Raw genomic sequence first — 14,082 nt, 5'->3', positions numbered from 1 at the left:
CCACTCGCGAAGGAGTTGAAGGAGTGAAACCCATGTTGTTGGCGGGAGAAAGCTTGCTACTGTGGTTCTGGCGCTGAGTGCGTTTCTGGCGCTTTCAATGGGGGAATTGGGTATATACCTACATGTTTTCTTCCATCATCTTTTTCTCTCCTCCTCGAGCTTCATGATGGTTGTGGTTAGCTTTGTTGCATTTATATGCCGTGGATTGAGAGAGAAAGCTGTCAATAGGACCCGTAACCCACATCAATCCATCAATCATCAATCAATCCTGACCCTAGTCCAACCCCATCGAACTCACCGCAAACCGCAAAGGTCTCCCTCGCCACCCCCATCCCCCCCAAACGTGACATCCACCCGTCCCCCCTCCCTCATCCCACCCCGGCGCCATCACACAATAACGCTCCCCACCCACTCACTCCCCCCCCTTCCCGCAGAAAGCCCATCACACCGACCGGCCCCCCTGGCCAATGAAACGCGACAAGTCCGCCATTCTGTGCGCGACCAGGGGGACAGGTTACAGCGCACCGGTGCTGCGACACGGGGCGTGATTGGGCGAGCGCGGGCGGGGGGCCAAGCGGTGCCCAGGGGCATGGGTTGCCGCAGCTTGGGCCCAAGCGGCTGGGTGCGCGCTACTAAGCGCCCGCTGGAGTGGAGAGGTGCTGATTGGAGGGCGCTGGGGGGGTGTTGGTGGTGTGGGTTATTCTGGGGTGTTGGTGGAGCGGAGGTCGAGAGGGAGGCGAGCCCAAGTAGCTTTTGAATGCGATTCGGTGGTGTTGGGGTTGGTGGTGGTGTTGGTGTTGAGTTGTGCATGCCAGGGATTGCGACGGGGGTGGGGTGGTAGTGGGCTCTGTTGTATTGTAGGGACTGGGAGAGGGTTTCCAAAGCCCCGATTATTTTTTGTCCTGCCGCCGTTTTGGTGGTGGGCTGCCATCATCGCCGTGGTGCAACGTTCCGAGGAAGCAAAGCACCTCAGGCAATACAACTCCACGGCCGTCTTGGCCGGCCGCGTGATGAGCTTGATAAATTAACCTCACTACCTCCCCAGTCCGTCCTGCCTGACTGCATGCAGGTAAGTGGGTCTGCAGCTACAGCCTAGGAGATTTTCTGGCTCATGTGCTGCATGAGGGCGTCCCGTTTCATCACATGGGCCTGGCAGGGGTGGCAGGAGGTTGAAACGGGAGACTTGGAGGAGGCATGTGTGGGCACGGTTGGTGATATGTTTTTGGGAAGTCAGTGCGGTGGGGTCTGAGTGTTGAGTCAAGTTCGAAGTGTGACTGTGTTTCTGTGTTGGTGGTGAGGCTGGGGGGATGCGAGTGGTTTCATGGTAGCTGCATGCGCGTTGGCGAGGGCACACCGCTTGCGATGATCTGGAAGGAGCGCGCTATGGAGGACCGACTGAAGTGTACGGAGGAGAGTGGGGAGGAGACTAAGCTGCTGAGGGAAAACATAGATGAGGCGCCACACACACATGTGACTATGCTTTCCTGATCGAGTAAGTCTCGGCAGTCAAGAAAGTGTTCAAAGTAGAATACGTCGACATGTTGTATACCTGTATTTGATTTGAGCCGATTTGGCTTTCTATAGACTAAGAGCTGTGAATCAGATCACTGACAAGCCGGTTTACAGAACGATATGAAATCAAGTACGATTTACGGTATGTTGCCCACAGCCCGTGAATTAGGCCTGTTGTTCTATCCATCATCGTAGAAGCTCGTGACCGAGCCAGAGGTGCTTCGGTCTCGCAGCTTACCTTCCAGACGTCCGAAAAGTCCTGCCGATCTGAGAGCTCCAGAATCTGAAGATGGAATACTCCGGATGTCTAATCTGACTAGCCATGTTGGATAGCGCAAACGGTCCTTCTTGCAACTTTGATATCATCCACACGATTAAGCAACGTTGCTTAGTATACCCTATCGCGCAGGTTTTGATTCCACAACTGTCGGCTTCCTATTAGAGCCTCTTCCACGGTTGTTTGTACATCATATCTAGTCCCAAGGGGCGTGGACCAGTGGCCAGACACCTAGTATGAACTATTTTTTGGGCTGCCATCGAAGTAGCGGACACGGTGACTTTCTCACCATGAACTATGCTCAGGGCGCTCAGTTGGTCTTGACGGGATGGAGCGCTAGATTCGGAGCCCAGACTCTCCCCTCCGCATCCTTATGCAACAAGAAGGGCAGCTCTTCATTCTCCTTCTGGTCCAGCCAGTTCCGGAAAATGTACCCAGGGAAGGGTGAGCTCCACCACCACGTAGCCGTGTTCGTAATATCGTAGTGCGGTCTCGCATTGTAGAATCCATCACCTTTAGCCATAGCACCGCGGCTAGCATTAGGCGGGCCGCCATTGAAAAATACATCCATCTCCTTGAGATCTCGCGGGGGATTCTGGTACATTGGCTGCGGGGGAAAGACGATTTTGAGTCCGTGCCAGAGTGCAAAGGACGACACCGTCGCTTCCGAGGGTATCGTGAGGCCCTTCTCAGCCTGCGCATCATGTACGGCGGCCAGAAGACGACGCGAAGAGCGCGTGATGGCTGGTGCGCAGAATATACGTGGTGTATCGACGCCATTCTGGAAATTGTGTATCCAGTCTCTATACACCCAGTCCTCCGTCCAGGTGACGTTGGAGCACGGGTTTGTAGCGATGAGATCTGCGTCTTCGCCAACGCCCCAGGAGAATTCGTCTTCTTGGGAAGAGACGCTTGGTTTTGGGCCAGCGGGCTTGACATCTGGGATTTCGACAGGGCCCCATACCCCGCCACCATCCAGAGTGGCGTCTATTAGGGATGTGAAATTAGCATAAGTACCATGGATTGACGGTATGTAGAGGTATGAAGACCGCTCTAGGCTCTGCTTCCGAGGTTGCTTCCGCGCAAAAGCATCCAGTGCATCTAAATAGTGGGCTGTGTGTCCTGAGAATCGCACGTCGAGCTCTAACTGCCAGAAGTGGTCATACTCGGGGTAATAGTGTGCGAAAAGTTGCAGCAGTTGATATATTTGGAAATTGGGGTGATGTGTCGCGGTTTTGGGGTACCAGTTCTCCAGCAAGGTCTCATCGAAGAGTACAGCAATGCTGTGTAGCTCGACGGGAACGAACTTCTCGAGCGCTGCGGTGTAGTTGGCCTCCGACATATAAATCTCGTGCTCCTTTTCGCGTATGTCGACGAGGAGGTAGACAGCATAGTTTCCACCAGTGCTCAAGCCGGCTTCAACAATAAGAGATCGGATGTTCAATAAGTCTTCCGGGGCGTAGTTGTATGTGTCATAGCCTCTCAGAACAATGGCTGTCCGCCCGGTTACCTTTTCGGTTCTTGACCAAGCAGAGCGGGGTGCTACCGGATTTGGTGGGACCATTCGCCCTCGTGAGGAAACATTCGCAATCGCCCCGAAACGGGCTTGATTTCGTGCAGCACAGGCGTCTTGCAGTCTTCCCCAATTGACGTGCTCCCAGTTCACCTTCTTCCTATTGTAGCCCTCGCGCTCGTCTCCATAGCCATAGGGTCCGTATTTGATGTCCGCAGTCATCCATGTCCGGGAAAGTGAGAGTTCGTCATGAGAGCCGAAAGGAGCAATAGGATAGGCTTCAAAAAGTCAGCGTCCACCAGAGTGAAAGTTCCAAGTTCTTACGAATGTCAAGGTCAATTGGAGTGACCTGATCATCAGAGTTGTTGGACAAAAGGCCCCCTCGCGGCCCATAACATGCGGTTGGCTCGTGGATGGCTTTATTGGCCCAGGGCCGCTGTCCCAGCGTATCTCGAGATGCTGGCAGATAATAGAGGGCTAGCAATATCGCTAGGAACACAATAACCGAAGCATACCGCCGCGTGAACATGCTTAACCCAGCGGCAGATTGAAGGTAGAGATGAAGAGATAGAAGGGAGCGCAAACTTAAGCGTCGTAATACCTGCGACAAAGCGAACGTGGGAAGCTACAGGGAATCGAAGTGGGTCCGGACCACGCCCAACGTCACCAGCAAATAGCCACGGGCCAGGCCAGGCTCATGTTCCAAGGTCTGTCGAGAGATGCTAGGCGTAATGGAGACCAAGCTTCATGCCCGCCGTCGGGAGCCTGCGGTAGCTTATCGAGCAATCATTATTGGATCGTGCAGCATAGCGTAACTACGCACCCACCATGTCGGGCTTCCCTTTACCCCTTCGATGTGTTAAGGCGGGAGCGGTGAAAATTCAAGAGAAAGCAACTGAAAAACATGTTAAAGGGTTTCTAGAGCATAGTTGAAAGCGAAGGGGTTTGAGATGCGAAGAAGTTAGTCACGTTACCGGCTGCGCACAAGTTTATCTAACATTGGAAACGACCGACAGTGACGCCACTCAGCTGCAGGCGAGACGACAAGAAAGGTGGATGATATTCCGTGATTTAGAAGGAGAGGACACGATGTTGCTTTGGAGGGAAGAGCCGGATATTCTATAAGGTATTGTGTTTAGCGTCTCTGCTGTGTCACGCACACGGACGCTTTATTCATAGGAAGGGACCGCGCATGTAGATGCAGCACCTTCGAAATTCCAAGTTCAACATCTGAATAGCCCCGTGGCGCTTTGTACGGCAGATTCGCAAAGCAAGAAAGACCAACAATTCACGTCACTTGAAACTACATTCAATTCGAAGTCATCAATCACACAACGCGAAGTCACGAAAGCTTGAACGAAGCCAGAACACTACACAAACCATCACGCTCCAAGAAAAGTCAAGCAGTGCATAGCACAGTGATGAACATATAAGTTAATAATCGCAGTTATCTCCACGAGTAAAGGTATCCCCGGCCAGTGGTATGCTACAAAAAGGCTAGCCTATTTCAAAGTCTCCAAACTCCGCAAGTAGATCCAGAGGTAGAAACGCCAGCCCCGCTCAAACAAGAAACAATGGATGTGTCCCCATGTCGACTATGTTCGAGCCTGATGTCGGAAAAGTATTGATGTGAAAGGAAGAGTCGGTGTACGGTGATGTGCCGGGGATAGTAGAAGAAAAGAATGAAGCACCAGATGGCAGCTATATGCCTGTGCCTAGGCCCTTGTGACGAGGTTTACTTCTCCTCGCGCTTGTCCTTGCTGCAAGATTGACCAGGAAGATGGCAGTAAGGCTCAGGAACTGGCTCGGGAACTGGCTCGGGCTCGCGCTTCTCCTTGCTGCAAGATTGACCAGGGCGATGGCAGTAAGGTTCAGGTTCGGGCTCGGGAACAGGCTCAGCCTCGCGTTTATCTTTGCTGCAAGATTGGCCGGGGAGATGGCAGTATGGGTCGGGCTCGGGAACAGGTTCAGGCTTAGCTTCGCGTTTGTCTTTGTTACAAGACTGGCCAGGGAGATGGCAGTATGGGTCGGGCTCGGGAACAGGTTTAGGTTCAGCCTCGCGCTTGTCTTTGCTGCAGGATTGGCCGGGGAGATGGCAGTATGGGTCGGGCTCGGGAACAGGTTCAGGCTCAGCTTCGCGTTTGTCCTTGCTGCAAGACTGGCCGGGGAGATGGCAGTATGGGTCGGGTTCGGGAACAGGTTCAGGCTCAGCTTCGCGTTTGTCCTTGCTGCAAGACTGGCCGGGCAGATGGCAGTACGGATCTGATTGAACATTGGGTTACGACTTGCGGGAAGATGACATATTGGCAACCTAAGCTTTCTTACCTGCTTCTGGTTCCGGGGCCGGGAGAGGATCTAGATTGGATCAGCTTAACGTCTTTCCTTCCTGCTGCAAGATTGACCAGGAAGATGACATCCGTAGGTTTTTCTTCTGGGGGCAGGCTCAGGGATAGATTCAGCCTCGCGCTTGTCCTTGCTGCAAGACTGGCCCGGAAGATGGCAACCCCAAGTCTTTCTGGCCTCAGGCTCAGGCTCCGGAACAGGTTCAGCCTCGCGCTTGTCCTTGCTACAAGACTGTCCCGGAAGATGGCAGCCCCAAGTCTTTCTTGGCTCAGGCTCTGCCACGGGCTCAGCCTCGCGCTTGTCCTTGCTGCAAGATTGTCCTGGTAGATGGCAGCCCCAAGTCTTTCTGGCCTCTGGCTCAGGTTCCGCAACCGGTTCGGCCTCACGCTTGTTCTTGCTGCAAGACTGACCCGGGAGGTGGCAGCCCCAAGTCTTTCTGGCCTCAGGCTCAGGTTCTGCAATGGGAAGGGGTTCGGGCTCGGGCTCAGGAATGGGCATAGGCTCAGCCTCGCGCTTATCCTTGCTGCAAGACTGGCCGGGGAGATGACAACCATAAGTCTTCTTACCTGCCACAGCGACGGGCTCCGGAAGAGCCTCACGTCGCTCCTTGGAGCACGACTGTCTCGGAAGATGGCAGTAAGTATCCGGGTTGGGGATTGCGAGAGCGTGGGCACTGGCAGCCAGGATGGCGGCAGCGATGACGGCGGTGAACTTCATGTTAATTGGATTGGTATCGAGGGATTGTGTTGTAAAAAGTGAGCGATGAAGAGTTCGTCTTCCTGTAATGAGTGGTGTCTGTCGGAAGAGAAGGACTTGAATGATTTGGGTCAAGCAGAAGTCGAGGAGCAGCGTAGAAAGGATTTATATGGAAGAAACGTCCTTGTCAACCTCAATAGTGGAAGATAAAGCCGAATAAGCGTGGAAGGTTCTGAATAAAGACCTGAATAGGGTAGAGGATCCCAGGGGCGAGAGGTACCGGGCCAATAGGAAGGTTGAGGTCTGGGCCGACTCTCAATAAGGATCAATAGTGACAATGAATAGGCCAATAAGCTGGCGGGTCTGCGGGCTATGCGGTACTCAAACGTCTCTTAGGCAGATGCTGCTGACCACGCGGACGAAACTGCTCTAGACCCGCGGTGGGGTATCTTGTTCCTACACCCAAGAGACCCCCAGGTAACCAATCACGGAGTCTGAAGCAGGTGGTGTGAGGCTAGTGCTTGCTAGTTGATGAGAGGAAGTACTCGATGAATGAACGGATCAGCGCCTCCTGGACCGAATTCTTGGAGACTTTGGACAAGAAAAGCTTCGAAGGGGATAGAGGATAATGAAAGATACAAACAGGATAAAGGAATACGGTAGGAATGGGCTTGTTGTCGGTGGTGAAGGCAAATTGATGCATTACCGCATTTGGGTTTCAATAAGAATCTCGAGGTCTTGGCATCCCCAACATCGCAACGCCACCCAGAAGCGTCGTTCGAGCCATTTAAGTCAAAGGGCATCGGAGAAGGCCTCGGTTTTAGCACCGCAAGTGGTCTTGTGCTGTGCAGAGTGCGAGCAAGTGCCGATGAGCGCGTGGGGATGTTCAGTCCACGTGGCAGACAGGACTCAAATTTCGATTTAGGGAGAAATCAAACAATTCCATGCTTCTGGAACATCGTACCACGTGTTTAATGCCGCCGAACTCAAGGTATGAAAGCACATTGGCTGCCGTGGAGGCGTGCGCTACAGTGTGCTCGGTCAGTGAAGCAATTACCGTGCTACAGGCGTGGCTCGGTTTGAAAAGGATCAGTGTCACGAAGGAATTAGAATGAACAAGCCGTTGCAATCTCGAAGCCTTAATTTGGATATATGAATTTTGCGCGATTAACGAAAAGAGGAGATGCAGGTGGTGAAGAAATGGCGCGTGGCACAACGGATGAATGAGCGATGAAACGACGCGAATACTGTATTTGCATTGATTTAGAAGATACACGTCGCAGCTACTCGCCATGCTGAGTCTTGTGGAAGAATGAGGTATGCTAGTGCCAGGATTGGAGCGTGAAGAGTTGACGAGCGCGATCATGAAAAGAGCGGGTGAGGTGGAAGCTCCCGCACGGGCCACCAAAAGTTGACGCCAAGATATTATATTGTATGGTAGTCGATGGCGTGTTTGGACGACAAGCAACAAGCTTCGAGCAAACGACGTGACGATGCGTCTACGAGTCCTCAATTCGAACAGCGCATCCCCATTGAAGAGTCTAGTGAATCCATCTCGATTGCCCCCATGGACATGCGCGTCCTGCAAAATTCGTGCTACTACAGCTCGACCGTACTCTATGCGGACACCGGTCGCTGAGAAGCCTTACTACATTACCACTCCAATCTTCTATGTCAATGCAGGTATGAGGCCCCCTGTGGAAAGCTGTTGATCTCTTGCTGATGTTGTAAGCTCCGCATGTCGGCCACCTCTACACAATGGTCCTCACGGACATCCATAAACGATGGCAGCTTCTGCAGGGGAAAAGGGCAATACTGTGTACCGGGACAGACGAACATGGCATGAAGGTGACCTAGCTCACTCACAGTAGCCGCATGAGAAAGCAATGCTGATTCCGTATCTGGTAGTAGATACAACAAGCCTCCGCAAAAGCCGGCGTGGAGCCAAAACCGTTCTGCGACAAAGGCGCAGAAGTCTTCAAAGTAGGCAGCAAAGACTATTTATCCCAACACTTCTTTTTCTGATCCCTTTCTAGAGCCTTGCGCTGAGAGCCGAGATCTTGAACGACCATTTCGTCCGGACGACCGATAAAGAGCATCGAGAAGCTGTGGAATACGCCTGGTTTCTGCTTCAGGAGGCCGGATACATATACACAGCCAAGCACGAGGGCTGGTACTCTGTCAGCGATGAGACATTCTACCCTCAATCTGCGGTACAGCTCTATCTAGAGCCTGCAACGGGTCGGAAGATCATGGTGGGCGGAGACACGGGAATTGCACTCTGGACTGGCTAACACTCGGCTAGATCTCAATTGAAACCGGGAAAGAAGTGGAGTGGACATCGGAGATAAACTACCACTTCAAACTGTCGGCATTTAGGGAGCAACTACTCGACTTCTACAAGCAGAATCCCAAGTGGATAGTTCCCGAGCACCGCATGAAAGAGGTCGTCCAAGCCGTCGAGTCTGGACTCGACGACCTTTCCATCTCGCGCCCCTCCGACCGCCTCACTTGGGGCATTCCGGTTCCAGAAGATGAAAGCCAGACCATATACGTCTGGCTCGACGCGCTGATGAACTATGTCACAAAAGCCGGCTACCCGTGGCCGCCTGGGGAGGAGCAGGCTGGAGGCTGGCCAGCCGACTGTCAGGTCATTGGAAAGGATATTGTTCGTTTTCACTGCATCTACTGGCCGGCTTTCCTCATGGCTCTTGGCCTTCCGCTCCCAAAGCACATCCTCACCCACGCGCATTGGACACTAGGCAAGGAAAAAATGGCAAAGTCCACCGGCAACGTCGTAAACCCCTTCTTCGCCATCGATCGCTTCGGTATAGACGTCATGCGGTTCTACCTCGCTCACGATGGCGGTGTAGTCGATGATGCTGATTACAGCAACTACCACATCATTGACCGGTACAAGCACGCATTGAATGGAAGCCTGGGAAACCTAGCCAGCCGTGTGACAAGAGGGAAAGGCTGGGACATTGGCCGTGCTGTAAAGCGATGGGCCGCAGCCACGGACGAGAACGAGTTTGAAGACAGCGCTGCACGGACCCATTACGTTGCCATCAAGAATACACAACTGGCCGTTCAAGAACGCATGGACCAGCTGGATGCTCGCGGCGCAGTGCAGGCTATCGTGCAACTGATACAAACTGTGAGTGGTTCTCTTTCGACGAACTGAATATGATACTGATCTTGTATAGACAAACGCGTACTTCTCGAACTCGAGTCCGTGGACTCTGGCCAAAAAGTTGGAAGGAGAAGTAGAACTCGAGTTGGATACGATCATCTATCTATCCTCGGAAAGCTTACGCGTTGCTGGCATCTTACTACAGCCAGTCATGCCCAATAAATCTGCTCTGCTCCTCGATATGCTCGGTGTCGACGAGGCACATCGGTCCTTCGATTACGCAGAACCGGGAAAAGATGCCAGTTACGGCGTAAGCAAAGTACCACTAGGAAAGGGTGCGGAGGGCACACTCTTTCCGCCTCTCGATAGCGATCTCTAATACCATATGTACTATACTCTGTAACATAGTCCTACAAACACGTATAACACAAAATCCTGAGATGCCTTTTCAAACACCCAATGCCGAACACCCTTTGCAGTGGTAAGACGCCCGTTACAGCTGCTCAATTCCCTTGACAAGTCTCTCCAGACTCTCCTCTCCGCCATTTTGCATAAAACCTTGAACAATCTGCGACCTAACAATCAGTTAGTAACGTGTTATATACCATCGCAACAAAGAGAAGGTTGAACTCACATATTTCCCACCTTCTCAGCCCCCATCCGAGCCTCCAGCTCCCGACTCTTGACCCCTGCGACCTCCAAGACTCCCTCTGGGACCTTCGCCAGCCTCGCAACATTCAGCCCGTAACTCCGATGCGCGACACCCTCGCCGACCTCGTACAGAAACACGACTTCCTTCCCGCCTTCTCCACTCTCCTCAAACTTAACATGCACATTCTTCAGCTCCCCCGCAAAGCGTTCTTCGATCCTGCTCATATTTTGATAATGTGTAATGAAAAGCGTCAACGCCTGGATGTCTCTAACAACATAGTCCAGGACCGCCTCCGCGATAGCTACGCCGTCGAACGTGCTTGTGCCACGTCCAAGCTCGTCAAGAATGACGAGCGAACGCTTGGTGGCGGACTTAAGGATATCCGCTGTCTCAGACAGCTCGACCATGAAGGTGCTCTCGCCCTTGAGCATGTTATCGAAGGCGCCCATGCGCGTGAAGACGGCATCGAGCATGCCAAGCTTGGCAGATTCGGCGGGGACGTAGCTGCCGATCTGGCCCATGATGGCGATGAGGGCGCCAGAGCGGACGTAGGAGGACTTTCCACCCATGTTAGGCCCCGTGATGAGCAGGGCGCGCGTGCCGTCGTTACGGAGAGAGAGCGGATTCGGCACATAGGAGTCTAGGAGGAGTTGCTCTACCATTGGATGCCGTCCGCCGACGATGTCAAGCTCAATTTCGGAAGTGAAGGATGGCTTGACGTAGCCAGGTTGCGAGGCAAGTGCTGCGAGAGAGAGGAGTGCGTCCAGGGTCGCGAGGGCATGGACGCAGTCGCGGAGAGTCTGGTACTTTGCTGCGATCTCGTCGAGGAGAGAGAGGAAGGCGGCATCGCAGGCGGCAGCGAGGGCCTCCTTGTGTTGGTCACGCTCCCGTATCATTTTGACAACTTCCGGAGTGTGAAATCGAGACACTGCCTTAGTTCCACTGATCTTAGCCCACGATGCAGGGACGTTCTTAATCTCGTTGTTTTTGACCTCGATGAGATATTCAATGCCGGATACTGTAACATAGTCAACTTTTCCCTTCTTGATCTTTGGGGCCGCTACCGAGCGGTGCTCGTTAAGCTCGTGCTCGACGGCTGCAATTCCCATTTTACGTTCCATTATGTCATCTGTTTCGTGTTCCTCGCGGAAGAAAGAGTACTTGTCGTCATCCTTTGCTGCTTGCGGGTTGATCTTCTCTAGAAAGCTGACAACGTCATCAGATATCTTCGGTAGATTTGCAATGGCATCATTGATCAAAGCGGATGAGAATCCAGCCTTGTCAGGAGTGTCCACATGCGCGTACTCATTGGCGATTCGTTGAAGTATCTGAAGCGTCCCAAGAAGCTCGGATCGGGTGCACTTTTTGTAATAGATGCGGATCAGAACTTTCTCAAGATCGGCTTTGATATTTCTGAAGAGATGTTTCAACTTATCAACGCGAACGGTGTTTTCACCATCCTTCAGCTCTTCAACGGCCTCGATCCGCTGTTCTAGTCGGGTTTTGTCGAGCAGTGGCCGGCCTACCCAGTTCCTGAGCAGTCGGCGTCCGAATCGAGTTCTCGTCCTGTCCATGGTCCAGAATAAGCTACCCTTCTCTGTGTGGTCTGTCTGATTTTGATAGATCTCTAGACTCGACAGAGTGTTTCCGTTAAGGAGCATGTGTGATCGTGCGCTGAACGGCTGGAAGTATTTTGTGAGATCAAAAACGTGCTCCAGTCCATACTCACTCATGTGAGTGATCATTGCGGAGAGGCATATAGTTACATGCTCGGAGAGCTGATGGGACTGGTCGAGAATGGCCCTTTTGCTATCAGAACTGGCGTCAACGCCTTCTCTCACTTTACCAGCGTAGAAATTGGTAATGTGACTGTAAGACTGCGCAGCCATCGTCTTCGGTTTCTCAACTCGTTCGACTCTGGCTCTATCCCCGAAGACGTTCGTCTTACTTGCAGCAAGGTGTTGGATGAGCTTGTTCGTGGCTTTTGATAGATCTCCTACAATCAAGAACTCACACGGAGCAATGTGAAGGAGTCGAGTCTCAATCTCACTCCTCATAAAGCCATCTTCGAAGTCATCGTAAATGATATCGCCGGTAGCAGGCTGAACAGCAATGATGCCCACTTGGACCTTTTCGTCAGTACCCCATCCTTTGGCATTACTCTCCGTGAGACATAGCAAGTATCCAGTGGTGGGTGCTGCAGCACCGGCTGCCGTATCGGGTCCTTCCAGAGTTTCTACGTCATCAACGTACGTGCCTTTCGTATAGAGATTCGTGAGTTTGCGCACAAATGGGGCATTTCGATTATCTCCGGCTGCTTTCAGCGCTGCTGTTTCGATCTGACGAACAACGCCAACTTTGTGATTGGCCTTGACAAGTCGTTTGACATGAACCTGGAGTCGATGCACGGGAAAACTCGCAGAGGCAAACCGGTTGATATGAGCTTCGGACGGATCTGACTCAGATTAGTACGACTATCATTGAATTCATGAGCGAAAATAGGAATTGAAACGTACGTTCATCATATCTGAATTTTCCAGGAATGCAGACAATGCCTAGTTCCTTCGAGGCAATTCTTGCATCTTCTCCAAAGAATTTAAACTTGTATCCAACCTCCATGACAATGATAGCATCCAGATGCTTGTTTTTTATTTCTAGATATTGTGTCTCCATTGGTGTCAACTTTGAGCCAGCCTTCTTTGCGGCAGCACCCTTCTTTCCCTTCGTAGGCTTCGGAGGCGCCTCTTCTTCCTCATCGTCTTCGCCCTCTGGCCCCTGCCCTCGCTCCTCTGTCTCCTCTGATATGAAGTTGTTCCGCCGCTTGATTTCCGCAATGCTGTCCGGCCTGCCCAATCGCTTGACAAATCGTTCATGTAGCTTTTCTTTATGCTTCCGATCTTCCAGGGTATCTTCTTCCTCATTCTCATCTTGAACTGGAGAGCTAGAAAATATGTATTTGGAGGTCCTAGCTAAGGCTTCAGGTCGTTTCGCTGCATTAAGACCCGCGGCGGACGTTTGGCCTAGCGAATTCCGGTCACCCGTAGATTCATCGGCTACGATCCCGTTTCTTGCGTTGATCTTGTTTCTTTCACTGACAGTCTGTCGTGATTTCTTAGGTGCAGGAGACAGATCCTCCTCATCTTCCTCGTTTGGTATCCGCTTCCTTCGAGATGGGATCTTTTGTGGTATTACAACATCATCTTCGTCGGAGCTCACAGTCGACGCGTCGTTTCTCGACTCGTTGGCGGGCGGCGGAGAGACGGTCGATGGCTTTGGGGCGGTGGTAGGTTTGGGCGTCGCAGAAGCTTTGGGGGTGAAGAAGCTCGATATTGATTGCTGTTTCTTTGACTGAGACGATGTAGGCTGCGATGAGCTTTTCGGTGGGGCCATCTTTGCGAACCGCTGGCGTTGGGTGGTAACTGCGGCACGGGGAAGTTCGCCGGTTGATGTTCTGGGAAGACGACGCGAATCTTAAAGCGCAGCGCGTCACCAGGTCACATGACTACATCCTGCGAGACACTTTGAAAATCATACAAAGGGTATTAGAGACAGTTCTCATCTATTACTGTAAGACTCGACACCTATCTAAGCTATAGTCACGAAGCTCTTGTATTCAGTTTACTGTCCTGTCTCAACGCCTCGGATGCCCAAAAATAGCTCGAAAGGATCCCAGATAGACGCACCCCCTGAGAAGCACATGCCATTTCCACGGATAGGAAAGACCTCAAAATGGGAGAAGAGCCGGCGTGTTGTTGAAAAACGGCTGCTGAGGTCCAATCATCACCTCTGACGCGATAGCCCTCAAAGGGTTGTAGATGTCAATCCTCCATGGCATCGTCATTGGGCTCATATTGTAGAGGCTCAAGATGAGATCAGCCAAATGGTCGACCTTGACTGATACCGTGTGTTCGCTCCAAGGTGACCTGCCCCTGAACCACTGATGAATTTGATTGTAT

General features: G+C 52.2%; 5 protein-coding genes across 5 annotated transcripts; 1 reads left to right on the top strand and 4 right to left on the bottom strand.

The window, feature by feature from the left end:
• Positions 1-1,004: 1,004 nt before the first annotated feature.
• On the bottom strand, positions 1,005-1,614 carry BDZ99DRAFT_462916 (uncharacterized protein). Its single transcript, XM_033719957.1, has one exon. The coding sequence runs from the start codon at positions 1,468-1,470 to the stop codon at positions 1,258-1,260; it is 213 nt and encodes a 70-aa protein (XP_033577300.1). The 5' UTR covers positions 1,471-1,614; the 3' UTR covers positions 1,005-1,257.
• Positions 1,615-2,099: 485 nt separating this feature from the next.
• On the bottom strand, positions 2,100-3,831 carry BDZ99DRAFT_488156 (uncharacterized protein; the record flags this gene model as incomplete). Its single annotated transcript, XM_033722889.1, has 2 exons — positions 2,100-3,580; positions 3,627-3,831. The coding sequence occupies 2 exons, from the start codon at positions 3,829-3,831 to the stop codon at positions 2,100-2,102; spliced, it is 1,686 nt and encodes a 561-aa protein (XP_033577299.1).
• Positions 3,832-4,718: 887 nt separating this feature from the next.
• BDZ99DRAFT_570921 (uncharacterized protein) lies at positions 4,719-6,362 on the bottom strand (the record flags this gene model as incomplete). Its single annotated transcript, XM_033728047.1, has 3 exons — positions 4,719-5,564; positions 5,628-5,657; positions 5,705-6,362. The coding sequence occupies 3 exons, from the start codon at positions 6,360-6,362 to the stop codon at positions 5,038-5,040; spliced, it is 1,215 nt and encodes a 404-aa protein (XP_033577298.1). The 3' UTR covers positions 4,719-5,037.
• A 1,472-nt stretch (positions 6,363-7,834) lies between these two features.
• On the top strand, positions 7,835-9,853 carry BDZ99DRAFT_386695 (methionyl-tRNA synthetase-like protein; the record flags this gene model as incomplete). Its single annotated transcript, XM_033715487.1, has 6 exons — positions 7,835-8,024; positions 8,074-8,189; positions 8,253-8,324; positions 8,378-8,596; positions 8,647-9,498; positions 9,548-9,853. 6 exons carry the CDS (start codon positions 7,835-7,837, stop codon positions 9,851-9,853), a joined length of 1,755 nt encoding a protein of 584 aa, XP_033577297.1.
• Positions 9,854-9,967: 114 nt separating this feature from the next.
• Positions 9,968-13,539, bottom strand: BDZ99DRAFT_442997 (DNA mismatch repair protein-like protein msh3; the record flags this gene model as incomplete). Its single annotated transcript, XM_033717831.1, has 4 exons — positions 13,219-13,539; positions 12,643-13,179; positions 10,109-12,581; positions 9,968-10,049 (listed from the first exon to the last, which is right to left on the bottom strand). The coding sequence occupies exons 1-4, from the start codon at positions 13,514-13,516 to the stop codon at positions 9,968-9,970; spliced, it is 3,390 nt and encodes a 1,129-aa protein (XP_033577296.1). The 5' UTR covers positions 13,517-13,539.
• Positions 13,540-14,082: the final 543 nt, after the last annotated feature.

This window comes from Mytilinidion resinicola (genome assembly GCF_010093595.1).
Source record: "Mytilinidion resinicola strain CBS 304.34 unplaced genomic scaffold BDZ99scaffold_9, whole genome shotgun sequence".
NCBI lineage: Eukaryota > Fungi > Ascomycota > Dothideomycetes > Mytilinidiales > Mytilinidiaceae > Mytilinidion > Mytilinidion resinicola.
This window is presented reverse-complemented; position numbering and strand designations above follow the sequence as displayed.

What these genes read in the sequence shown, in the direction of transcription:
- BDZ99DRAFT_462916 (XM_033719957.1), bottom strand. Translation starts at nt 1,470, where the DNA reads ATGTGTGTGTGGCGCCTCATCTATGTTTTCCCTCAGCAGCTTAGTCTC.